This window comes from Eretmochelys imbricata, chromosome 7, assembly GCF_965152235.1.
Source record: "Eretmochelys imbricata isolate rEreImb1 chromosome 7, rEreImb1.hap1, whole genome shotgun sequence".
Lineage (NCBI taxonomy): Eukaryota > Metazoa > Chordata > Testudines > Cheloniidae > Eretmochelys > Eretmochelys imbricata.
The window spans coordinates 121,597,505-121,624,570 of record NC_135578.1 but is presented as its reverse complement, the minus strand read 5'-3'; the positions used below and the strand labels follow the sequence as shown (position 1 = coordinate 121,624,570).

At 44.1% G+C, this 27,066-nt stretch overlaps 1 protein-coding gene across 1 annotated transcript in view; it reads left to right on the top strand.

Annotated features, from left to right (window-relative positions):
• The first annotated feature begins 1,355 nt into the window (after positions 1-1,355).
• The window catches only part of WBP1L (WW domain binding protein 1 like), an 83,554-nt gene continuing 57,843 nt past the window's right edge, over positions 1,356-27,066 (top strand). The window contains exon 1 of the mRNA XM_077823259.1: positions 1,356-1,498. Within this exon, the coding sequence (XP_077679385.1) occupies positions 1,412-1,498 (87 nt within the window). The 5' untranslated portion in view covers positions 1,356-1,411. The remainder of the gene's footprint in view (positions 1,499-27,066) is intronic.

The window sequence follows — 27,066 nt, the reverse complement described above, 5'->3', positions numbered from 1 at the left end:
TTTGCTTTTTTGATGGCCACTGCACACTGCATGGATGTCTTCAGAGAACTATCCACAATGACTCCAAGATCTCTTTCTTCATTAGTTGTAGCTAATTTAGCCCCCATGATTTTGTATGTATAGTTGGGGTTATTTTTTCCAATGTGCATTACTTTACATTTATCCACCTTAAATTTCATTTGCCATTTTGTTGCCCAATCACTTAGTTTTGTGAGATCTTTTTGAAGTTCTTCACAGTCTGCTTTGGTCTTAACTATCCTGAGCAGTTTAGTATCATCTGCAAACTTTGCCACCTCACTGTTTACCCCTTTCTCCAGATCATTTATGAATAAGTTGAATAGGATTGGTCCCAGGACTGACCCTTGGGGAACACCACTAGTTACCCCTCTTCATTCTGAAAATTTACCATTTATTCCTGCCCTTTGTTCCCTGTCTTTTAACCAGTTCTCAATCCATGACATGATCAGTCGAGGCAGGGTCTGGGAGTGACAGGAACATGGTCAGGAGGGAGAGTTGGGGCATGACAGGGATGTGGTCGGGGGCTCAGGCTGTGATGGGGACGTGGTTGGGGGAGGGTCAGGGTGTAACAGTTAAGGGTGATGGGGACACAGGTGTGGAGGATGGGAAGGGAGAGCTGTGACAGGGACACAGGCGGGGAGCTGGGGGTGATGAGGACACAATCGGGGGGAAAAGGAGGGGGTGACAGGGTCAGGGTGACAGGGACACAGTTGGGGACAAAAAGAAAAGGAGGACTTGTGGCACCTTAGAGACTAACCAATTTATTTGAGCATAAGCTTTCATGAGCTACAGCTCACTTCATCGGATGCATACTGTGGAAAATACAGAAGATGTTCTTATACATACAAACCATGAAAAAAAGGGTGTTCACCACTACAAAAGGTTTTCTCTCCCCCCACCCCACTCTCCTGCTGGTAATAGCTTATCTAAAGTGATCTCTCTCCTTACAAAGTTGGGGACAAGTTGGGGGAGGAAGGGAAGGGAAGGGCCGGGACGGGGTGGGGTGGGGTGGGCACAGGCCAGACGGCCGTGCTGGTGGAGAGGGCCCTGGGCCATCATCCACCTCCCACCGCCGGCCCTTTAAATGTCAGGCGCCGAGCTTCCCTTTCCGCAGCAGCCCCTTCCATGTGCTTCCGCCTCACTCAAGATGGCGGCCAAAACGGAAAAAAAAAAGTTCTTCCCGGGCCGCACTCAAGATGGCGGCGCACGGGATTAGCTCAACCCCTGGGGGGGGGTGTCACGCGCGGATGACATGAGCCAATGACAGGCAGAGCGGGGCGTGGGGCGGCCCAATGGGAACGCCAGGTGGGCGGGGCGGCAGCCGGGGCACCCCTCTGCTCCCGTCCCGGGCCGGGCGCGGTAGGGTTAGGTAGGCGGGGGGTGGGGGGGGGGGATGGAGAGGAGGCTCCTCGGCGCCATGGCCCTGCTGCTCTTCCAGGTCCTGCCCGAGGGGCTGCCGGCCAGCGTGGAGCCCGCCCAGGTAGGGGCTGAGGGGGCAGCGGTAGGCCTGTGGGGGGCGACAGGCTTGGGGGCCCGGTGTCCGAGGAGGGGAGCTGCCCTCGGGGGACCCCTCAGGGGTGCGAAGGGGGGCTGCAGCTCCCGGGGGGGGGTGGGTTACTTTGGGGCCTGGCCCAGCCGGCTCCACTCCCCCCCATGCCTGTGTACCCCCCTCATACCTGGGAAAGGGGCCTAAGCGGCTTCCTGCTTTCACCTTCGTCTGTGTGCTGTTGATTTTCTTAACGCGCTGCCCTGCCCGCAGTGAAGATTTCTCCTCTTATTCTGAGCTCCCCAGGGGGAGGGTCTAAGCCCTCCCTTCTTCCCTTCCCATGTTTTGTTGAATCTTTTTGCCTCTGTGTTGTCATGTTCTCTTCCATTGCCCCACGTCAGCCCCGCCGGTTCTTAGTGTGTGGTGTATGAAGGACCCCGGGTAGAAAAAAGCCAACCAGCCAACCCCGCAACCCTGGAAATAAATTCAACAGATTATTAGGGTTGAATCCAGGAGAGGTAATTATTATCCTGTATTCTGACCTTCCATGTAACCCAGATCATGGACTCTCACCCAGAGATGCGCCCATCTCAAAACATATTGTTCGGGACACCCAGTGTTGACCCACTGATGGGAGAATTGACCACAAAATTTATGATCTCCTCCTGATTGTGTATATTTACCAAGGTGATTGAAAATCTTGTTTTGCTGAGTGGCAGGAAGGCTGCTGTTTTGGAGTGCTGAATGTCCAGAATCTTCTAAATATTTTCAGATGCAGCCTATCTGTGACCATGGAAATTGTAGATCTGTTAAATCTTATGTCCTTTCCTGTGCGGACTAGTGCAAGATTGTACCCTATTGTGTACTCTCGACTGTGTCTTCGGTCTGGTTTTTACTGATCCAAGTGTTGGTGCTTCTACCACTTCCTTTGGGAGCTAATGTAAATAAAATTTTCAACTTTGTGCAAATGGCATATCTTAGCGGTGGGCCATTCAGAGGGAGGAATTATTTCTAGAAAACTGTGGACCTCTATGTTCCCTTATATACAAACAAAGATGCAGTAGCTGCTGTAAAGTGAGTAAAAGATACTTGTTAGTCACTGGTTTCAGAGTAGCAGCCGTGTTAGTCTGTATTCGCAAAAAGAAAAGGAGTATATGCATCCGATGAAGTGAGCTGTAGCTCACGAAAGCTTATGGTCAAATAAATTGGTTAGTCTCTAAGGTGCCACTAGTACTCCTTTTCTTTTTGTTAGTCACTGCCTCTCAGTGTGTCTCAAACAAGAAGGAATTGGTGAGGGAAGACATGGCAACAGTAATACAAGCAAGTTTGTTCCTAGACTACTTGTGTATGCAATTTGTACGTCTAATCTTTCAAATCAATACAACAGCAAAATAGACCTTGGTGGATATGAGAAGTGGGGCTCGGGGGAGGAAGACAGCAGGAGAGTGGATGGGGTGCTTTAAAAAATTTATGTATTTCATGAGTGAAGGCACACTGTTCTTGGTAATGTGTATTTCCTGTGGTGACCAGATAGAGGCAAGAAGATATTTTATAAGTTTCCTTTGTAAAGTTTTTGTTTGTATAAAATTGGCTTACATTGCTTATTTTAGATATTAGGTTACCTCTGCATCTCAAACACCTAGTGTTATTGCACCGCCTACTACGAATTGTAATCAGAAATGTGAAATATTGAAAATAAGCTTATAACAAAATTTTATTCATGTACACCTGCATCCATGCCACCTTATATTTGTGATTCCTTCAGATCTTATAAGTAACATTGCGTAAAGCTAGGATGGGCGGTACTGGCACTGGGAGACTAAAGAATGGTGAGGTATTATTGCAGGGAATGTGTTGTGTAATTCAGTAGGTTGAGCTCTTATTGTTGAGCCTGCACTGAACAAAAGTTCCCAAGAGCATGCTCTGTTGCAGATGATTCTGCTTTTCAGATTAAAAATAGTCCATGCTGCTTATAGTCTTTACCAAAAAATTTCCTATAGTTACTCTTATTTTATTGCTCTATACTATCTGGACTTCAGTTTGCTTAACCACTCTCTGCCTCCTTGACCTTTCCTTGTATCCAGTAAACTGGAATTAATCTTGAGGGTATGTATTAGTAAATTAAGGGTTAAAATATTGCAGTTATCCAAAAAAACAACCACTACAAATCAAGAAATTCAGAGTTAAGGTTAAACTGAAAAGGAAATCAAACAGTTAAGATGGTTTGGATTCTTTAACTCTGCTCTGAAGTGACACCATAAAGCGAGGGGGAGTGAAAAATAAATATCTTTAAAAATCCGTTTTATCAAATCTGGAACCATAAACTCTAAAATGCATTAATCATAATTCTGTGGTGTTGTATCATGTCAGTATAGGGCAGAATAAAAGTAGTTTGGATGCCTTTTCTGTACATTTCCATGCCTAGCATGTATGGATTTCTTAGCTTAATTACAACTATATTCTGTCAAATGTAGCTTATGCACAGATTTCAATGAGATAACTAATATGAAAAGTTTGAAGAGCCTGTGTTGTTCCAGTCTTAAGATCATTTGAGACAAAAAAAGTCTGAGAGAGCTTAAAGGACACATTTTACAAGTCTTCTCAGTGTAATGGGTTTACTTGTAAAATGTCTCACGCCAAGTTCAATATCAGTGTTCTAATTTTGGGGATGATACTTTCTATTCTTTATACATAAGAAGGAGGCTGAATCCCTGCTTTAAGTGCAAAACTCAGCTCTGCAGTTGAAGCTACGTCAAGCATTATCATAGTACAGCATTTCTATTTAATGTTCTAAACTTTTGTATAACATGGGTGTATGCTGTTAAACAGCTGCCACATTTCACCTGAGCTGAGGCTGCATTTAGCACCTGGGGTTTGAGCTGGTATCCTGCCTCACATAGAGGCCTGTGCCTGAAACATCAGAGCAAGGAAAAAGCTCCATAATCCACCAATGGGTGTGGTCAGGGTACAGGTCCTTCTTTTTGGGCCATGTCTACACTAGAGACCTTACAGTGGCACAGCTGTACTGATGCAGCTTTGCCTCTGTAACATCTCCTGTGTAGCCGCTCTATGTTGATGGGAGAGAGCTCTCCCTTTGACATAATTAAGTCAGCCCCAATGAGTGGCGGTAGCTATATCAGTGGGAGAGCGTCTCCTACTGACATAGCACTGTCCACACTGGCCCTTCTGTTGGTGTAACTTATGTCACTCGGGAGTGTTTTGTCACACCCCATGAACAACATAAGTTACATTGACAGAAATGCTAGAGTAGACGTAGCCTTAGACTCCAAAAGACCTTTGTTGGCCTAGCCACTTTTATTCAGAGAGTGAAGTTATTCCTATATTTTTAAAAGTGCATTGAGATCCTTCAGAATGAAATCTGCTGTATATAACCATAGGGCATATTACACCTCTGCCACAATATCTTTTGAGACTGTTGGTTTTGGCTCACTGATTTCTGCAGCTTTGGCAGGAGACAGTGGGGATCAAAGTACATTCTGTCCTTGCTCAGACTGGGAACCTCTAAGTGACTCTGCAGGTTGGATTAAGGACTCCATGTACTGTGATAGTTGCACCATAATTCAACTGGCTGTCCACCTGTGTGTAGCATGTTTTCCCATCAATTCAAACTCTTGTTTCATACATGGCTGTGAACTCAGAACCATGTACAGTATTACATGATTTTCTCCAAGCTATCTGAGCTGAGGCGTAAATTTATTTCTATACAGCAAATGTAAAATCTGGTTTGAAAAAGTAAAATGTATCCTGGGTAAGTCCTTGATGGTGGTGGTGGTGGTTGTTGTTGTTTTTTTTTTTTAGAGTAATTGGGGCTGCTTTTAACTCGGAATCATAATTATCTGTCTGAGAATCCACTACAATTAAAAATTGATTGATTAAAAACAAAAACAACTTATTTAAAAATACAACCCAGAAAATTCAGGGCTGGTTATAGCTAACTATGGCTGTCAGCCATAGCACCTTGTTCTTTGATCCTGTCAGACCTCACAAGCCAATCAAGGTCAGGCCAGGTCAGGGCTTGAATCTCAACATCATCCAGTAGGTGGCATTCTTCTCTCTGAGTCTCTTCTGAACCAATAGCTCGGCATAGTGCTGCTGCTGGATATATGTATTATTCTGGCCAGATTCCATCAAAGGATTTTTATATGGCATGCCTACCTAAAATATCCTCCCAAATTTTATTCTTCTCAAAATTCTTCTCTTCCTAAACATCCATCTCTAATCCCTTATATTGTTTGTAACAATGGTGTCTGAGTGTCTGTTGTTTAGTATTGCTTGGCATTCTTAAACGCGGGTCACATTTAATGTGAGTGGTAGCTGTGTTTCAGTGGTAGTTGAGGTGTTTCTTGTATATGTAATTGTATTTCAATTTACTCAGAAACATTTTGGTATCCTCTGTGATACGAGGCATTACATATAGTAAATGTAAGATTATTATCCTTTTCGTGTTTAAATTTATATTGGGCAGAAAACAGAGTAGGATTAAATAATAATAATCAAATTTAATCATGGTAAAAGTTTAATAGTGGGGCGCATCACGGTTTCATACTAGATCCAGTGTTGTCTAATTATGTTATTGATCCGGAAAGGGTGAGTAGCAAGGTAGCAAAAGGTGCAAATGAGAAAGCTATTTAGGGCAGTTGGAACCAGACAGGACTGTGGTGAACTTGGACAGATCTAAACAAGCTAGGTGAATAGGTAACAGAATGGCAAGCGAAGTTCAGTGTTCATAAATGCGGAGTAATGAACTTCGGAGGAATACATTTAACTATTCATACCCCTCAGAGTTCTACATTAACGGTATCCGTGCATGAAAGGGACCTGGGAGTCATTGTAGACAGCTCAATGAAAACTTCTGCTCGATGTGCAGCTGCAGTCAAGAAAGCAAACAAGATGTTAAGATGAATAAGGAATGGTATGAAGAACATTATCATGTCTTTATTAAGGTACTCTCTCTCACAAAATTAGGTGGGGTTCAGAGAACGGTGACGAATAATCAAGGATATAGAAAACTGGTGTGAAGAGAGATTGAGAAGACTGGGATTGTTTATTTTAGAAAGGAGACTGTGACTGGGTGTACCTCCCCCGCACTGATCCGGCTGCGGTTAACCACACACTGTGAGATGAAGAGGCCATGTCCCCCAACTCCTGATGGGCATGCTTAGCCTGGAGACAGGATATAAAAGGGAGTGGCCCAGCTTAGTTTGGGCTGGTTGAGGAGGAGAATGGATGTATGCTGTGGGCTCCTGCCAGGTTGTTGCTGGCGCTATGGACCATGGAAGCCAAGCCAGTTGGATCAACGGCAGAATCCCCACTGACCCTGAGGGATGAGAGTGGGCCAGAAGGCTGACACCTGTAGGAGAACTCGGAGCAGGAAACAGAGGTAGGAAGCAACCCAGGGAACACAAGTGTTAAAATAGGAAATTGAGCTGAACCGTGGACTACTGGTTTCTTAGGGCCCTGGGTCAGGACCCAGTTGAGAATGGTGGGCCCGGATCCCCGTACCCTGCCCCACACCTGTCGCAGCGTGTGGGCACTGCTCAAGGACTCTGGCCATTAGACCATGCTGCCCTGAGAGCAAGGGCAGCCCCAAGGACTCTGGCTGCTAGGCCGCACTGCCATGCTTTATGGGCTAAAACAGCAGTATCTACACTAGCCACTTGAGCCGTAACCCTTTATCGCACGCAACCTGCCATCCTGTGACTGGGGTGTACGTACCCCGCGACAGAGACAAATAAGAAGGTATTAGAAGACAAATATAAAATGCTGAAGGTATAAAAAGGTACATCAAGAACTTCTCTCTGCCTCATAACACAAGACATTTTGTGAAATTAGAATGTGGAAAATGCAAAACTAATAAAATACGTTTTTTACACAATGCATAATTAGGCTGTGAAGATTGTCACAAGAAGATGATGAGGCCAAGAATTTATCAAGATTCAAAAAGGGATTGGACACTTATATGGATATCATGAATATCCAGTGCTTATGATTAATACTAACGCATTTTGGAAGGAATATTAAACCTCATGCTTCAGGGCTTAATCCATTCTCTAAGATTAATAGATTAGAAGGCCAGAAGGGACCACTGTGATCATCTAGGCTAAACTCCTGTATGTCACGGGTCATAGGTAGGGCCCTACCAAATTCACTGTCCATTTTGGTCCATTTCACAGTCTTAGAATTTTAAAAATAGTAAATTTCATGATTTTATCTATTTAAATCTGAAATTTCACAGGGTTGTAAATGTAGGTGTCCAGACCCAAACAGGAGTTGAGGGGGTCGCAAGGTGATTGTACCGGGGTTGCGGTACTGCTACCCTTACTTCTGCGCTGCTGCAGGCGGTGGCTCTGCCTTCAGAGCTGGGCAGTTGGAGAGCGGCAGCTGCTGGCTGGGAGCCCAGCTCTGAAGGCAGAGCCGCCGCCAGCAGCAGCGCACAAGTAAGAATGGCCTCGTATGGTATTGCCGCCCTTACTTCTGACCTGCTGCCTGCAGAGCTGGGCCCTCAGCCAGCCGCCACCACTATCCGGCCACCCAGCTCCGAAGGCAGCAGCACAGAGGTAAGGGTGGCAATATCACGATCCACCCTAAAATAACCTTCTGACCCCCTGCAACTCCCTTTTTGGTCAGGACCCCCAATTTGAGAAACTCTAGTCTCACCTGTGAAATTGGTATAGTACAGGGTAAAAGCACACAAAAGACCAGATTTCATGGTGGGAGACCAGATTTCGTAGTCCATGATGCATTTTTCACAGCCATGAATTTGGTAGGCCCCTAGTCATAGGACTTCCCTGAATTAATTCCTGTTTGAACTACAACATTTCTCTTAGAAAAAACATCCAGTCTTGATGTTGAAAATTGCCGGTGATGAAGAATCCATCACAACCCCTAGTAAGTTGTTCCAGTAGTACTGGGACAACATTAGCTTTGTTCCAGTTGTCTGGAACCACCCAGTGTTCCAAGAGGTCTAGTCTCATAGATCAGGTTGAGACTGTGGACAGACTATACCAAGTCTGCTACTGCAGGGTTCTTCCACCTTCCTCGGAAGTATCTGGGACCAGTCACTGTCCAAGACAAGATACTGAACTAGATGGATCTCAGATCTGAGCCAATCTGGCAAAACCTAGGATCTTGTCGTGTAACAGGCTGCTAAATGTTTAACGATAATAACCTTAGACAAAACTGTTTTAGATTGTAACCTCTTTAGGGCAGGGACCATGTCTTACTATGTGTTTAGAAGGCATCTAGTACTTTTTGAATACTCATACGTGTCTTTGTGCCTGAATGTGAGCCAAGGATCATGACACATGTCTCCATCTATATGATGAGTTCCTTTCATTACTAGCAAAAACAACAAGGAGTCCTTGTGGCACCTTGTAGACCAACAAATTTATTTGGGCATAAGCTTCCGTGGGCTAAAACCCACTTCATCAGATGCACGGAGTGTATTTTTCACTCCGTGCATCTGATGAAGTGGGTTTTAGCCCATAAAAGCTTATGCCCAAATAAATTTGTTAGTCTCTAAGGTGCCACAAGGACTCCTTGTTGTTTTTGCTCATACAGACTAACATGGCTACCACTCTGAAACCTTTCATTACTGGGTGACTCATTTGCCAGTCTGCAGACTGCTTTCCAAACAGTTAACGCTTCGGAGGAGGGCTGAATTTATATAGTGCTGTCTTCAAACTAACTCTCTATTGTCATTTTGACTGTTTTTGAATCTTAAGTCTCTTGTGATCTGAAGTTTAGATAAAATAGCCTTTGCAGATGTTTCGTCACCCGTGATTGCGTTCCATTTGCCAGCACTTAGCATTTCACCTCAGTCTGTTTCAAATTGCAGTGTCAAAAATACAGTAACCTCTTAACTTATTTTCTTAATTTCTTATTTTTGCTCCTCTTCATCAGCCCAAGATCTTGATCCCTTTCCCGTCAGTCTCATCTGGAATTTTTTTGCATCTCCTATGCTTGTGTCTCTTCAGAAAAACAAAAAAACTTAAGTTAACCTGTCCTTGCTCTTACTGGCAGTGTGTAATCTAGTGGTTAGGCCATGAGACTAGGAATCAGGAGTTCTGGATTATATTCCTAGCTCTGCCATAGACTCTCTCTGGGTCTTGAGGAAAGTCCTTTGACCTCTGGTGACTATTTTCTCCATCTGTGAAATGAAAAGACGTGCCTGCCTCACAAGGATGAATGCAAGTCACCATAGAAGTCCAAAACTATTTTCCTTCCCATCATTCTCTACACTTGAAAACACTGTGGGCAGCTTTCATCTAATGGAATGATTGAAGCCGAGACCCTCCTTAACAAACGTCAGCATGCTGAAGCTTGAAAAATGCAATACCAAAAATAAATTTTGAGTGCTTTTAGAATGGGGGAGGTAAGAGGCAAGTTTTGTGTGGTCTTGCTCTTTGCTGCTTTATCTCAATTCTGTTGCCACATAGCTTTGGGCTGATAGGAGGCATGTGTGGTAAGTGATTGCTAATCAAGATTTCAAGGCTGTGTTCCCTGAGTTAACAAATCACAGCCAAAACTCACCTGTGTTCATTGGCCTGTAACAAAGCAGATACACTTGCAGGAACAAAATTACAGGGAATGGAGACTTTGACATACATAATACAGTGTAATGCCTTCAAACAAAAATCTTCCTACTGTGGACTCCAGTCTCAAAGATTTTAGAAAATGGGGAACCAAAGCATTAAATGGTCTTTGTTTCCCCGTAAAACTTGGATAAATTTGTATTAATAAAAAAATTGCTTTATATCTTCCCTGTGAAGTGTTTAGAACTGTTGGAAACTGGAAAGTGATAGCAGTAGAAGTGTATTTAGAAAATGAACGTCCTACTTCAGGGCCTTTGAAGACCCTGGGAACCCGTTATGTGCAGACTGTGCAGTGTCTGAATCAGTGAGACAAATGCTAAGGTTTCTATTAGGCATAGTAATTTTGTAACCCTTTCTGAAGCAGAGATACTAAAGCCATTTACTGACTCTGGGTGGAATTTTCAAAAGCACCTAATTGGTAGGTTTGCAGTGTTATAGCTGTGTTGGCCCCTGGATATTGGAGAGACAATTGATTTAGGACACAAGTCTCATTTACTTTCAGTGAGGCTTAGTTCCATCTTGCCTGCTTGCAGTATATTACATACGATATACAGGAATTGATGCCGCTTCCTCTGAGGTGGAATGCAGAAGTTCTTTAATAGTACACAGTAACATTGCCCAACAGTTCAGAACTGGAATTGAAGGGACTATTTTATCCATCTGAAATGATGTGGGGAAATTAGGGGCAGAATGTAAATACTTGGATTAGAATTTGGCAAAAATGCTGGGTATGCTGGGATTAACACCATTACATTTGCAAAACGTGCCATGGTATCTTGTAATGATTAGGTGAATGGTTAGTATCTTGATTATACATCTAGTACAAAAAACAGAACTTCTGTGACAAAGCACCCCTGCATGCCATGCTGCAGTCTTGGTTCAATGCTGACTGGAAAGAAATATAGTGGAAGAAGTGGTAGAGCAGGATTAAGGATAAACTTCATCTACCACCAATGAATACTATGCCTTAAAGCAGTTTTTTTCAACCTTTTTGATACCAGGGACTGGCTTGCTGCCTTCCTAAACTGTGTCAGGGAGATCTCGGGGACCAGTGCAGGTCCGTGGACTGGTCGTTGAGAAACACTACCCTAAAGCGTTGAAATCAGTCAGGTTATAATCCTGGGCTTAAAAAAAGAACAGAATAGTCGGAGTACGGTAGTCATCCTGGGGAATTCACTTCAACAGGGGCTCATAGTCAAATACTGTAGCAGGATTGTAAAGACTAATTTTTTTTGAGCAATAATACATTTTATTAGCTTTGAATACGAAGGAGTTATCAAATATCATGCAAACCAGAGCTCTTGAGGAATCAACATTTTGTTGTACATTCTGCATTGCAGCTGATTTGGCCTTTGTATGCTACTGTACTGCCAGTTTAGGTGATGCTCTGCAGACCTCAGGAGCCAGCAGGGCTTGGAAGAGAAGGTGACCCATCTTTGGCAGTTAGCCCCCTGCTTCTTTCTCTGCTCCCCCTTCCCTTTCAAAGCAGTCGAGCAAGGCCTCCAAAGAAGGGAGTCCATTGTGGTTTCTGGGCAAGGAAGGCAGCTGGGGCCTGTATGGTTTTCATAGACAGAGGAAGAAGAGGTGGCCCTTGGCTGCTGTGTTCTTCATAGGGTTGAGGCTCAACTTGTCTCTTCCTTCCTGTGAAAACTGTAATGGGGCCCCATTTTTCTCCCTTCCCTTTTCCCTAACCATCGTTCCTTCCGAGATCTCTCTCCCCTTTTGGAGGGGAAGTGTAGCGAGGAGAAGTGGGAGGGGCTACAGCTGCTGGAGGAGGAGCGCTGAGGACCGTCTGCGCCCTTGGTCGGGTGGTGGTAGCATGACGACATTACCAACGCAGTCCAGCTAAAGCGAGTTTGGCCTGCATTTACTGAATTTGGGGGCAGCCTGGTCAGGGATCTCCCCTCATGTCCTATGAGAAGCCTGGGCTGGGAACATCTCTGAAAACCCTTGAGTAGGGAACCGTTCCTTAACCTCCTCTCCTGTAAGAGTGCAGATCTGTTCATTTGATCCACACAGTGAGAATAAGTTAAAAATAAGTTTGATTGCTACTCCAGGTGTTCCACGCTTAGGTCATATGTCACACATTTAAATGTCTTGTTGTACATTAGTAGGGGTTGAGGTGTAAGTTAATGACCACAAGGATCAGGAAGGAATATTCGCTCCACTGCATGTGTGTACAGCATTGCGTAACTGGGGCTAGGGATGTGGGGTTTGGAGTGGAGGCTGTTCCGGGGCTATGGTGGAGAGAGAGGACTGCCCTCCCCCCAGCTCTTTCTTAATGCAGCAGCACCTGGGCTGGGGGGGGAGAGGCGCCTCTCCCCGCCACGGCAGGTTGAGGACTGGACTAGGTTCAGGCTGGGGGCGGGACGCCTGTCCCATCTCCCTCCCGCCCCCCGGCCGCAACAGGTCAGGGACCACGGGAGGGGGGTGGGGAGGGGGCTGTTTCCACCACCGTGGCAGGTCCGCCAGGGCTGCTTACTATGCTGCTGTGCAGCCACGCAACTTACAGAGACCTTAGATGACGGGTGTGTTTATATTAGTGCAAGTGGAGGAAAATAAACATCTGGGTGGGCTTCTGGTGAGCTATTGCTGCATATCCAGTATGACTGACTTGACCGACTTATGCCTCTTTTAGGGTGACCAGATATCCTGATTTTATAGGGACAGTCCCGATATTTGGGTCTTTTTCTTACATAGGCTCCTATTACCCCCCCCAACTCCTGTCCCGATTTTTCACATTTGCTGTCTGGTCACCCTAGCCTCTTTATTCCGTGCAGAACATAGGCTCTTCACCATCGCTTCCATCTTTGACAGGCTCTCGCTGCAGTCTGAGCTTCTTCTGTTAGTGTTTTGATGGCTTTCAGTTCTGTTCTGCGTTTCCATGTTGTGCTCGGTCTGCTCGTTGCCTCTTGCCCTGGGGATTTCAGTCCAATGCCTGTTTTTTTTCTGTTGTTCAGGTCTTTCCTCCATTTGTGTCCTAGCCCTCTCCATTTTGGTTCTGTAAGTTCCTGTCCTGCATCTCCAGTATAGAAGAATCTAATTTTTTGAAGCCTAAACACTTAAACTGCCATTACAATTTTTTTAAACATTCATTTAGATTCCTAAATGAGTGACACACACAATCTTTGTCAAAATTCTTATGAAGAGAACTTCTTCTATCTCTTGCACAACTTTAAGTGGTTTTCCAATAATCTTTGTAAGTCATTGTCCTTCCTTTCAGCACTGGGTGCAGGGTAAAACGTAGCTTGTTTATGCCTTTAATTCTCACATTTAATTATATAAATAGTTTTTAAAAAAATGTTATCTGGCTTGTACAAATATTGCATATAAAGTCCTCTGGCTGAGTCTGCCTTTGTCAGCATTTTTCATCCCTACCCAAAAACCAGATATCTTGTCAATTCCAAACTAAGAGCCTTTGAGGGTGCTGTATCTTGATGAACATGTAAACTAGAGATTAGTGTAAAGCTTGTGGTAAAAGAGGGGGCTGAACAGCCAGGCTTTCTTAAAGTAGGTACATTTTCATGAGAGCGAACTTTAAAATAGCACTTTATCTTTTGTTACACTTTAAAAAGATGATTTCTTTTGTATATTGTCAGATCTTTAAAGGAAAAGCACAAGGATGCTATTAAGAACTCTCAAATTCTAATCCTGGTTCTGCCGTTGACTTGCTTGTGAAGCATTATTGTACAAATCACTTCACCTTTCTGCCTCAGTATCTGCAGTTTAGATGGTGAAACGAAGGGCTTGTCTACACTTGAAACTTGTTGCAGGTTAACTTGCGTTATTTCGTGTTAAAGGGTCTTGCTTCCACAGTCAGATTTTTTTGTTGCTTATCTGGTGTTTTAACATGCATTATTCAGCCCACTTTAAAAGCGGGTTTACTGAGAGATGTGGAATGACTTTACCCATCCCAAAACTGTTGTTCATCTGCCAATTCCTCCTGCTGGTATCCCACACTGCTTTGCTGGCTCAGGGTTGGCCTGTCTGTTTACCTGTGTGCTCTCTAGTGCCTGGGGTCATTATAGCTGGAGGTCACCTCCCTGTTTAAATGCTGGTGCAGTTCTGTGTCTTGTAATTCTATCTCTTGTGGAGATTGCAAAGCTGTCCTGTTCCTCAATGCTGATCAGTCAAGACTTGTACTGCAGTGTGGCCTCTGGCTGGGGTCGAAGACTTCATTGCCCTATTGGGAGAGGAGCACATACAGGCCCATCTGAATTCTAGCTACCGAAATGCACAAATATACAAGCAGCTGTCCAAACAAATGAAAGAGAGGGAGGTACAACTGGGACTTAAGCCAATGCCACAATAAAGGAAAGGAACTCCGACTGGGTTATAAGAGTGTGAAGTACAATAATAGGACCTCTGGGAGAGCTTGCAGCATCTGCAGCTTCTATAATGAATAGGACTGTCAACTTGCTGGAAATCTCACCATTGAACCCCTGCATTTTGAGGACACCCTTCGCCAATGTCAACCAAGGCGCAAACCAAGAGGGAGGAGACTGATAACGAAATCTCTGATATCGTTGACTTGATGAACTAAGGGTTAGTCTACACTATAATTGCTACAGCGGTGCAACTGTACCGATGTAGCTGCGTTGCTGTTGCACTCTAATGCAAGCACTCTATGCCGATGGGAGAGTTCTCTCCCATCGGCATAATTATTCCACCTCCCTGAACGTCAGTAGCTATGTCGGCGGGAGAGCATCTCCCCTGACATAACGCTGTCCACACTGGCTTGTAGGTCAGCATAACTTGCGTCACTCGGGGGTGGCTTTTCCACACCCCTGATCGACTTTAGCGCTTACTTTGACATAACTTATGTGTACAAGTCCAAAGAGGGAAATGCAGTCCCAGAGACTCAGGAGCTGGCCAGTTCACAGCCTGAGGAATGGTCTGGATCACAGGAAGATACCTGACCTGGGGAACGGATCACTTGCAGTAAGTATTGTGTGATCTATTATAATACAGCTGTATTGAGGGCGTTGCCATGTTGGTCTACCTTCTTTCCGCCTCATGTGTTTTCAACCCCGCCATGTTTGTATAGGCACAGTGTATGCCTGACTTTGTGCCCCTGTAGCATGTCATAGAGGTATCTTCTCTGCCCGTTCAAAACATTCAGCAAGTCTCCCAACCATCTACGAGGCTATCCCCCTTGGTCTGGCAGAAGTTGTGTAAAACACAGAGAAGAGAAATCTCCCTCTTAGGATAGCTGATCAGTCTTGACATCAGGCTCCTTCATCTACCTTGCAGTTTCCCAAATGTACCTTCCACTGTTATTCTGCAGCTACTTATGGTGTATCTTTCTCCCGTCCAATTGCCTAGTAGAAGGCTTTGTAAGTCAGGGAAGCAGAGGGTAAGCAAGGTTTCCCAGAATGACTGATGTCTGGCACTGCCATAGTCCACAAAGACTACTGAACCAAAAATTCAATTTTTTTCCATTACAGGAAAGTCTCAGGTTTCTAAAGCTCCTGGCATCATGGACATTTCCAGACCACCCCACATTAATGTTGGTGAACTGTCCATGCTGATCAACCAGGCCTTGCAGCCCCAGGATGAAATAACTTTGAACTCCACGGTCTGGTGCTGGAGGGTGAAGATGCAAAGAACAGGCACCTGGATCCCCTCAATGACCATAATAGAATTTGTGAACTCCAGCTGTGCAAAACCATTCACCTCCCATGCATTGCCTAGCCTTAGGAATCAGGGGCAAAGCACTTCCTTGATAGCTGCGCAAACCTCCATGGTAACAGCCTCAGTGGTTGATCTTACCAACACCAAACTAGTTAGTTACTGATCAGTAGTAGTTGGGGATGGCTAACTTCCAGATAGTACTAGCTGTACACTTCTCCACATTGAGGGCAACTCTCACATGGGTGTCCCGCCACTGCAGCCTTGGCAAGAGCTCTGCACAGGTTTATATGAAAGTGGCTTTTGACATCCTGAAATTCTGCCAGCACTGCTGGTCATCCCAGGTCTATAGCACTGTTCTGTCCCACTAGTCAGTGCTAGTTGTCCAAGTCCAAAAGTGGCACTCTAAGTGAAGGCGCTTCTGGAAAATATCTAGGAGAAGTGTTTCCTGGATGTCAGCCTCTGTTTTTCAGATGGCCTGCTTCTGAAGTCATGAAGCATGATTGTAGACATGCTTGCTGCAGCCTGTTTATATTCATCATCCTGAAGATTGCAGTGCTCGCCAATGTTTCTTCCATGCTGCCTATCAGCACTTTGAAAACGGCATTGACTTGCAAAACCCAAATGGATGATGGGATGAAAAGAGAGAGATCATGGGAATGTAGTTTGATGCCTCCCCCTTTCCCCAAACTTCAGAATTCCATTGTCTTCCAGTAGGTATCCTACAATGTGCAGGGTGGGAAATGCCAAAATACATACACCACAGCAGTGGAGCAGTGCACCATGGGATGTCTGATCAGAATGCTGAGCACTTGTTTCGAACCGTAACTGTTGTGTGGCAGCGATAATATGAGGCAAAAGTACCTTAATCTCAGGATAACAATACCTATACCAGGGATCTCAAACTCAAATGACCACAAGGGCCACATGAGGACTAGCACATTGGCCCGAGGGCCGCATCACTGACACACATCCCCCACCGCTGCCCCTGGCCCTGCCCTCACTCCACCCCTTCCATGAGGCCCTGCCCCGCCTCTTCCCACCCCTTCCCCAAAGTCCCCACCCCAACTTCGCCCCTTCCCTGCCCCTATTCCAACTCCTTCCCCAAATCCCAACCCCTGCTCTGTGTCGTCTTCGCCTCCTCCCTGAGCTTGCGGCTCCCCGCTCCTCCCCCCTCCTTCCTGGAAAGCACTAAGCTCCGCCAAACAGCTGTTTGGCGGCGGGAAGCACCTGGAGGTAGGCAGAGGAGCGGGGTCATGGTGCGCTGGAGGGGGGACAGGTAAGGGGAGCTTGGCGGCCGCAGGAAATAACTTGGGGTGGGCGCAGGGAGCTTGGCGGGCCGCAGCAAATAACTCCGTGTGCCACATGTGGCCAGTGGCCACGTGTTTGAGACCCCTGGCCTATCCGCTCCTCATACAAAGCTTGTTGCAGATCGCTTAATACAGATTCACAAAACCATGATACTTGCTGTGTCTCCTTACAGCGATATTGTGAGACGAATAGTGTAATATTTGTACAGCATGCGGCAAGTAAAATACATTTTCATCTCCTGCTCTTGAGTCCAGTGTATAGGACTAGATCCTTCAGGTTTAAAATACAATTAGTGATTAAGAAACTTGGGGTTTCTTCTGTGATATCTTTGTCCCAAGATGTTCAGAGTCCAGTTCAGAGTGGACAAACTTTATTATACATAGTTGTGGAGCCTTGATTTGAATTCTTATGTATTTTATTAGATACTGTTATCCTTAAGGTAGGGACCATTCCAAAGTTCCTGGCACATGGCGATGCTACCATAAACAAATAGAAGCGTAAAGCACTATAAAAGTGTTAAGTTTCTGAGCCTCTACAAGCCCCATGTGGCAAGTTTCACATATGGTAGAGAAGAATTCAGGGTGAAAGGTTTTCCTCTTCACAGCTCATGTTTGATTTGATCCTGTAGTGAAGTTAAAAGGGTGAATTTCTTACATCAAATTCACTTTGAAGGCAGCAGATGGTGAAGTCACAAAATCGGGACTAAACCAGCAGGTTAGATCAGAAGGGCAGTGAAATGAGGAAGAGATCACTCAAATACAAACAGTCCAGTTGTAAAGGAGATACAGAAGCTGAACTGGCACCATAAACTGCTTTGTCAGTCAGATTTTTTTTTATCTTAAAAGTGCCTGGAACATCTAGAGCAAACAGTTATCTGATTGGTTTTAGCTTCTTAGAGAGTGGACCGCTTATCACATACACCCTTCCTGGGAGTTGAGGGAAGACAGAATTCCTGAGATGTCTTAAAGGGATACTTCCCATTTAAAAAAAAAACAAAAAACTAACTGCGCACCCACCCCCTGCCAACCTGGAATTTCAAAACCAAATATACTTTTTCTAGATGACATTTTGACTTTCACTGTGTCTGGACAGTGAAACTAGACTGTCTCGGGTTCTACTTTTGATGTGCTAGCATGCTGAAATGCAGTTGTATTTGGGCTTCCAGTCCTGTGCAGGAGAATCCTTTTTGTGCATCAGATATCTTTGCCCTCCTCAATCCATCTCAAAACTGGCTACTCCTGCTTGGATTTCCATGGTGGGCATCCGTTTAAAAATACCAGCCCTTGCATGATTCTCTTGCTAGGTGTAATAATACCCTCTTCTTTTTGTCTAAGTTAGATGGTAAATTTTCTGGGGGTGGAGATGGTCTTTTTTTTTTTTTTAATATGTGCAAAGTCATGGTGCTACATAATGTTTAATAAAAGCATATGAAAACTAAACTTTGGGTCTGAACTGCATAAACATTTCTCTGATTTTTTTTCAGACACCATTCACCATGTTATAATCTGCATTGCATATAATTGACATTTGATTGACCTTGTGCAAACTTTTACTGTGTAGTTAGCATATTAAATCAGTGGTTTGAGGACGGATCTACAAGTCATAAACAGTAGGGTATTGTTGAATATTCCCATTAAATAAAGTCTCTTGTTTAAGGCAGAGCATTTTAATTCAAAACTTCACTTTAATGAGTTCTCGTGCAGCTGACTTTAACATGTAATTCCTCAGCAAGTCAGGCCAGCCTGGAGATTCTGTAATAAATGTCATTTTCTCAGCAGAAAAACCCACCTGAAATAAATATTCCTAAAACTTCTAAGGAACATTTCTAGCAGAATAAGTAAAGCAATTTTTGCAGACATGATATTCATTCTGCCAGATAAGGTGGAATGCTGTTGAGAAAAGGGTCCCTTAATGTGTTCTGTCACCCATAAGTATTTTTTCTGAGCTGTCTTGCCTTCTGTATGTAGATAACTGGCTCAGTATAACTCTTACAAGTAGGGTTTCTCACCCACTAAGTCAGTGATTCTCAAACTTTTGTATTGGTGACCCCTTTCACACAGCAAGACTTTGCATGCGACCCGCCTTATAAATTCAAAACACTTTTTTTATATTTAACACTATTATAAATGCTGGAGGTGAAGTGGGGTTTGAGGGTGGAGGCTGACAGCTCACAACCCCCCATGTGATAATCTCATGACCCTCTGAGGGGCCATGACCCCCAGTTTGAGAATCCCAGCACTAATTGAAATGCGTGTTCATAACAACATTCTTTGTGTGGTGGTCATTTCTTTGAGCGAAGCCATCCTTAACAGAATTCCAGGCAGTTCATTTAGACCCCCATTTTGACCTAACTTAAAACAATGCTTTGAAGTGAAATGTTCCACCGTGCTGGGGAATCAAACTGGGAAACAAAGAATTCCCGCCATATGTAAATCCTATTTAAAGACAGGGGAGTGAGATGATCGGGGTTCTTTCTTCACTGAATTCCCCAGCCAGGATGACTGCTGAGAACATCTAAGAAAGGGACAAAGCAGGGGGGAGAAGGATTGGACCCAGGCTGGGAAAAGGTGCCTGGGTTGTGAAAGGAATATTAGGAGTTTTAAGCTGTAAGCAAGAGCAGCTTGTCTTCAAGAAACTCTGCAACCTGCTTAAAACAACATTTAGAGTGAGAAATTACTACTTGTAGCCAGGTTTCAGAGTAGCAGCCGTGTTAGTCTGTATTCGCAAAAAGAAAAGGAGTACTTGTGGCACCTCAGAGACTAACAAATTTATTTGAAGTGAGCTGTAGCTCACGAAAGCTTATGCTCAGATAAATTTGTTAGTCTCTAAGGTGCCACAAGTACTCCTTTTCTTTTTACTTGTAGCCAGTTTCTATAGTATATTAAGCTTAGTTTGCATGTTAGTTTTTATTTGTTCAGTAATCCACTTTGATCTGTTTGCTCTTCCTTATAATCACTTACATTCTATCCTTTGTAGTTAATAAACTTATTTTGTTTTCTCTAAACCAGTTTGTGCAATTCATAACTGGGGCAAAAAGCGGTGTATATCTTCCTCCACATTGAGGGAGGGGGTGATTTTCATGAGCTTATGTTGCACAGTTCTCTGTGCAGCGCAAGACCATACAATTTTGGGTTTGCATGCCAGAGGGCGTGTGCACTGGAGTTGCTGAGCAATCCCCTAGCTGATTCGTCCCATACAGAGCTGATTTTTCAGTGTTGTCTCTTTCTGCAGCTGGGTGTGTCCTAACCTGTGTAAAAACAACGAGGAGGCCTTGTGGCACCTTAGACACTAACAAATTTGTTAGTTTCTAAGATGTCACAAGGCCTCCTCATTGTTTTTGCTGATACAGACTAACATGGCTTCCACTCTGAAACCTATCTGTGTGTATGCTAGAGGAGGCTCGAGGGCCTGGCTCAGCAGGACAGGGTGAGGGAGCCCAGGCTGGTGGAGTGGGCGGGCTCAGTGGGACTCCAGTACATCAGGTGGCACCCTGGAGTGGGGGGCGGGGGTAACCTGTCACAATGTGGACCTGTGTTTTGCTGATGGTGTTTAGGTTCTGGTGGCCCTATGTGAGCCCTTTGCTGAGCAAGTGTGAGTAGATGAGCAGTGAACGCTGGTTATTAGCAAACAACATGGGATAAATTGTTACAGTGTTGTTTCACTTTGAGCATTGATTATAACTACATCAACATTTTTAATGTTTGGTTTACTCATTGTAAAGACGGTTGTAGTATATTGTATAATTGTAATGTATATATGCAGTGAGTGCACTTGAAAACACCTTCATTTATTGGCAACTCTTGGATAATGGCAACTTTTTACTGGAAACCAAGAAGTTGTGCATAACTAGCATTCACTGTATCTGTGTCTGCACTCAGGCATGTGCATATCTTTGACTCCCTGGATGGTGCTGGAATGCAGAGAAAGAAGTAAACAAAATAACCATTTTGGCTTTCCCTCTCTAAAAACGCACAATAATGTTTGCTAAATTTAGATTTTGGTTTGGGGGAACGTATAGGGAAAGAGGTTTATTTCTGAGCGTCTAAGGAAGCGTTTAATGACCAACATCTCCCCCACCCCCCTTTTCTGCTTGGTGCTTACAAAAGATAGAGCAGATAATGGAATCCTCAGACCTCCTTGAGTGTTTGACCATGGGTCTGGCGCAGAAACTATGCTAGTCACTGGTTGGTGAGCTTCTAGTCACAGACAAAGGTTGGGTGTCCATACAGTTCCTTTTAGATCTATCAACAGCAGTCTGATACCACTGACCCTGAAGTCTTGTTGACTCGCCTGCGGATCCTGGTGGATGTATACAGAATTACTTTTGATTGGTACCTCTTTCTCCTGGAGGCCCTAGATGCTAGCTAGTATTGTATATTTGCTCATTGCTGCCAGGGCTTTGCTGATTTAAATGTCTGGATGCTTGAGGTAGAGCATTCTCAGTGGGAGTCCCTTTGGTCTGGCCCCCTCCACTCCTCCCCCAGTCTGTCAGCCAGAGCCACTATGTTTGTTTTCTTGGCTTTCCAATGCCTACCTTTTTTTCTCTCTCAAGCTTTTAGGTGAGGAGTGATTATGGATGGAGTACCATATATGGTTTAATGATAACACTGATCAATAAGCTGTGTGTGTCATTTTTAAGGTGTCCACAAAACGCTGCCTAATGGCTACTTTTTATACATGCTGGCTTTCTTCTGCTCTCCTTTCTCTTAACTTGACAGCAATTATTCTTTTAAGAATTGCTCCAGACTTTGGATATGACTGTGGGATGATTCCTAATTTCTCCAGTGCATGTCTGTTTTAGAACTTTTGATCCCATTTTCTATGACCAAATTCAGTTGCGTGGAATCCACACTGGGGATTAGTATTTATTGTTTTACGTGCGTCATTCTGCTTCTGAGGCGGCTTATGCTTTCTTTGGCAGGCTAGATGATTTAAGCAACAACAGAGATTATATGTTAGACTCTAAGATGCAAAAGGGTTAATCAGAAATGTGTAAATGAAACAAGGTCACTTGCAAGAACATTTCAAAGTTTATAATGTGATCTGTGCTAACACTTTAAAAAGTGTCATCACTGCCTGTCTGAGTCTTCTGATTGTTTGTTTGTCTAACTTGTATTATATTTTTTCTTTCCTTCCTGCAAACTATTTTTAATGTGAACTTTGGTATATAGGATTTCACAAGGAGACCTAAAATGCACGGCTCGTGGATACAATCATGTCCTCTAGTTAGTCTTAATATGGTGGGTTTGATTCTTTTCTGCTGGGATGTTTTGTATGTGAGAGTGAGATGGAGGGGCTTAGGGGAAGATGCGTGTATCTCGGCTAGAGTGGCTCGACTATAACAAAAAGCAACAAATTATTATTAATTTGTATTACCGTAGAACCTAGTCATAGACCAAGACCCCATTGTGTTAGACACCATACAGACATGGAACAAAAATGTCCCCATAGCAGGTGAATGGTTCTTTTCCTATGTGTGGTCACTGGTGTTAGTGATTGACGGCCACACAGGTTTTCAAAAGGCATCCCTGTTTTGGGATGCGGGGAGAGTGGAGGTCATGGCTAGTCAGGGAAGGAACATCCTTCACCAGAAAGAGGTTAAGGGAAGTGCTGCTGATCAGAATGTTCCTTGCCCATTGCTGTCTATGGAGATAGTCTAACGAAGCAGTAAATCTGCACATATAATAGTCATTTAAAGGTATCGAGTAGTATCTACTCCATTGATGAAAATTTTTAGTTGTTTGTGGCTATCTCCTAGTCTGCCAACCTCTCTGGAAGGTATGACATTGCAAAGTTTAAAAAAATAAAACGATATACGATACTTCCTTTAGACCTCTCTCTGCTGATGCCACTTTGAAACATGGTGAGAATTTCCTCTTGCATCATTAGGGCTGGCGCGTATCTGTACTGGCATAGCACCAGGATCTAAATGCAGTGAGAGTTCATTGGGTAGTGCGAGCCAACATAGCTCTTGGAGGGTAGACGTTAGATGCTGGGCTCTACAAATTTAGGCTATGTCTGCACAGCGCACCTTACAATGGCGCGAGCTCTCCCAAGGACTAAACAAAACCCCCCCCAGCCAGGGGCGGTAGATTCGTCAACGGGAGCACGACTCTGGCCGACAAGCACTGTTCACACCGGCGCTTTTTGTTGCTAAAACTTTTGTCGTTCATGGGAGTGTATTTTCACACCTCTGAGCAACACAAGTTTTAGGGCCAAGAGTGCCAAAGTAGACATAGCCTTAGATGTAGCGTCCAGGATTTCTCTAATCTGTGGCATAGGTATTGTGAAATACTACTTGCCTAATGTATTGAGTCAGGTTGTGGGTGGGTGGGGTTGCAGTTGTGTGTGTTTGAATGGAGCCAAAAGGTCTCTTGCCTTCATTTTAGAACACTTTGAGACAAATGTGATTTTATTTGTTTATTTATTTTAAATGACAGTGATCTGTGTTAGCTGTGACTGAGATACAAAGTAGTATATTGCACCTGGAGACCACTCTTTTTTGTATTCAGTCTTTCTCTGTTTGCTTGATATATTTGCATAACCCATGATCTTTGTTCTTAAGAGTTTATCTGCTCCTGCTGCTATTCCTCCTCCTAGAGCCATAATCCCCTGTGATTTCAGTATTTGCTATTTGGAATCAGTACAGGCCAAGGGATTGGTAATGAGATACGGAGCTTTTCATGTCCAGGTTATCCATTCAAATCCAGTCTAGGCTGGTAACAATTATAGGGCTTTACAGAGAGGTAACACCTTCCACCAAGATTCAGGACTAAATTCACTTAAAGTAAAGCCATACTGCTTGCTGTAGAGAGAATTTTGACTTCAAGCGGGGAATAAAGGGCAAAGTGGGCTGGTGCCAAAATAGGGGTATATGTGTCATCTATAGCCCTATTGCAGTTGAGGAAGCCCATTGCTGCAAATCCATCCAGTATGTCCTGCACGCTGCTGAGTGTCATAGTCCTGGACAGCAGGACACAGTGGCCCACACTGTGGATTATTTGCTGCTGACCGGTAGCAATCCAGCATTGCAAGCTTCCAGTGTGTGATCGTCACTCGCTTCTTTGCTGTCAGTGCAGCTCTTGTTCTGGAGTCCATATGCCTGTGTCATCCCATACCTACATTATGATGCGATTCCACCTGTCAGGGTATGTCTTCACGCAGCAGTGCATTAACGTGTCTGTGTAGTCGCAGCACCAGTGCTGGGAGAGATAACAGCGCTGTAAAAATAACACCCCGACGAGGGGAGTAGCTCCCAGCACTGGGATACCTACCAGTGGTGTACTGCGGTTTGCATAGACACAAGAACTCCTGGTGAGGGTGTACAGCACTGATGCAAGCAGCCAAGTATCATGTGTACAAGTGATTAACTTCAGCAGCTGTATGATGGCATCAGTTGCGTTAACCAAAGTTTGTAGTATAGACGTGGCCTCAGTCCTCTTTACCCATTCAGTCATTGTCCTCGTTTTTACAACTGTCATAGAACATTGAGAATTGAATCCAATTGCCTGTATTTTCTCTTACTCTCTGAAGATTGCTCAGTTATTTAGGGTCATTCACTGTCATAGTGCAGAGGATGACTTTCTACCTGTATCAAGTTTTCCCTGATTAAGGGAAGCTGATAAACCACAGGCTTAAAAGGTTGGCATGTTTGAGTTGGTGAGTGGCCAGTTCTAAAACCAAGGAAAATTACCTTCTTTAGACAAGAACAACTGGAAGTCATAAAATTTATTTGCAACTCTATACCAATTAGTTAATATGCCTAACTTAGCATAAGAATATATAATAGTCAGTACATCTGCAGTGCCTTGTATATAAGGATCTTGACGTGCTTTACAAGCTCTAATGAAATAAGCTGCCTCTGAGATATGTAAGTAATATCCCCATTCCGCTCACTGGGAAATTGAGGACTAGAAAACCTGTGACTTTGCCAAGGTCAGAATCTGGTGCAAAATTGAGACTAGAACCCAGGTCATCCAAATCCAAGTTCTTTCTTTTCTATAATCTAAAGACCATGCTTTGTTTTAAGAAAAGATAGGTATTTGTGTAAAATAATGTTCATATTTTCTTTATCAGAGAGAGAGGGAAAAAAGGATGCAGAAGAATGTAACAAAATATCAATAGAAAATAACCTTAAGCTTCTGAGGTATTCCTGTGTCAAGTAAGGCTGAGCCAGACCTTGCTGAATAAAAATGGAACTTTTTTCCCTGTCAGTGTCATTTGGAATGGGACTATTATGTTATTTGCCTGGATTGGTTTAGGCGAGGGATCGGCAACCTTTGGCACGCGGCCCGCCAGGGTAAGCCCCTTGGTGGGGGGGTCCGGTTCATTTACCTGCCGCATCCGCAGGTTTGGCTGATCGCAGCTCCCACTGGCTGCAGTTCATTGCTCCAGGCCAATGTGCAGCTTCCCAGGCACAAAACTTTTTTTTGCTTTTCTGTTGGCATTCCTCTCAATCTGACTGCAAAGCTCATGATTTTCACTTCTGCATCCCTCCTCCCCACATTTCTTCTTATGTGATTGTACCTCTGAATAAAGGTGTCATAAATATAAAGGGAAGGGTAACCACCTTTCTGTATACAGCGCTATAAAATCCCTCCTGGCCAGAGGCAAAACCCTTTCACCTGTAAAGGGTTAAAAAGCTAAGGTAACCTAGCTGGCACCTGACCCAAATGACCAATGAGAGGACAAGATACTTTCAGATCTGGAAGGGGGTGGGGGGAGGCGGAACAAAGGGTCTGTCTGTCTGTGTGATGTTTTTGCCTGGAACAGATCAGGAATGCAGCCTCACAACCCCTGTTAGTTAGTAAGTAATCTAGCTAGAGATGCATTAGATTTCCTTTTGTTTAATGACTGGTAAAATAAGCTGTGCTGGGTGGAATGTATATTTTTGTAACTTAAGGTTTTGCCTAGAGGGATTCTCTATGTTTTGAATCTGATTACCCTGTAAGGTATTTACCATCCTGATTTTACAGAGGTGTTTCTCCTACCTTTTGTTTAATTAAAATTCTTCTTTTAAGAACCTGATTGATTTTTCATGGTCCTTAAGATCCAAGGGTTTGGGTCTATGTTCACCTGTACAAATTGGTGAGGATTTTTATCAAGCCTTCCCCAGGAAAGGGGGTGTAGGGCGTGGTGGGATATTTTGGGGGAAGACATCTCCAAGTGGTCTCTTTCCCTGTTCTTTGTTTAAAACCCTTGGTGGTGGCAGCATAGGGTTCAAGAACAAGGCAAAGTTTGTACCTTGGGGAAGTTTTTAACGTAAGCTGGTAAGAATAAACTTAGGGGGTCTTTCATGCAGGTGCCTACATCTGTACCCTAGAGTTCAGAGTGGGGAAGGAACCTTGACATGGTGGCAGAGCAGTGGGATCATTTTGAACCAGAAGCATAGCAGGATTTGAATAGGTTTTGTAAAAGGTGATTGCAGCTGTAGAGTCTGTCTGTCTGCCTGGGGGACAGAGCAACAGGCATAACAAAAGGGTTTTTCTGTAGGCTGAGAAGAGCTATCAGAAAAAAAAGAAAAAAAAAAGGGGGGGATATCAGGTTACAGTACAGCAAAATTTTACAAGCCTTTTTTTGTTTTGTTTTTGTTTTCTTTCTAACTCTCGGGTGTAAAGTTAGTTAAAAACAGAGAGGCTAGGATGACAGAAAGCAAGTCACAATGCAAACTGGAGTTAACCAGACTGGAAGCAAAAGAGAAAGAAAAGGAACACCAGAGACTAGTCGAATTAAAACAACTCGATAAGTAAGCCCAGGAGGCTGCCCACAGGAGAGCTATGGAAGAGAAGGAAAAAGAGAGGAAGCGTGCTGAGGAGGAGAAGGAAAAAGAGAGGAAGCGTGCACTGTAGATGGAGAAGGCAAAGGCTCAGCAGGAATATACATTCCATTCAGCACAGCGTATTTTACCAGCCATTAAACAAAAAGAAATGCGTTAGATTTCCATCTAGATTACTTACTAACAGGGGCTGTGCGGCTGCATTCCTGATCTGTTCCTGGCAAAAGCAT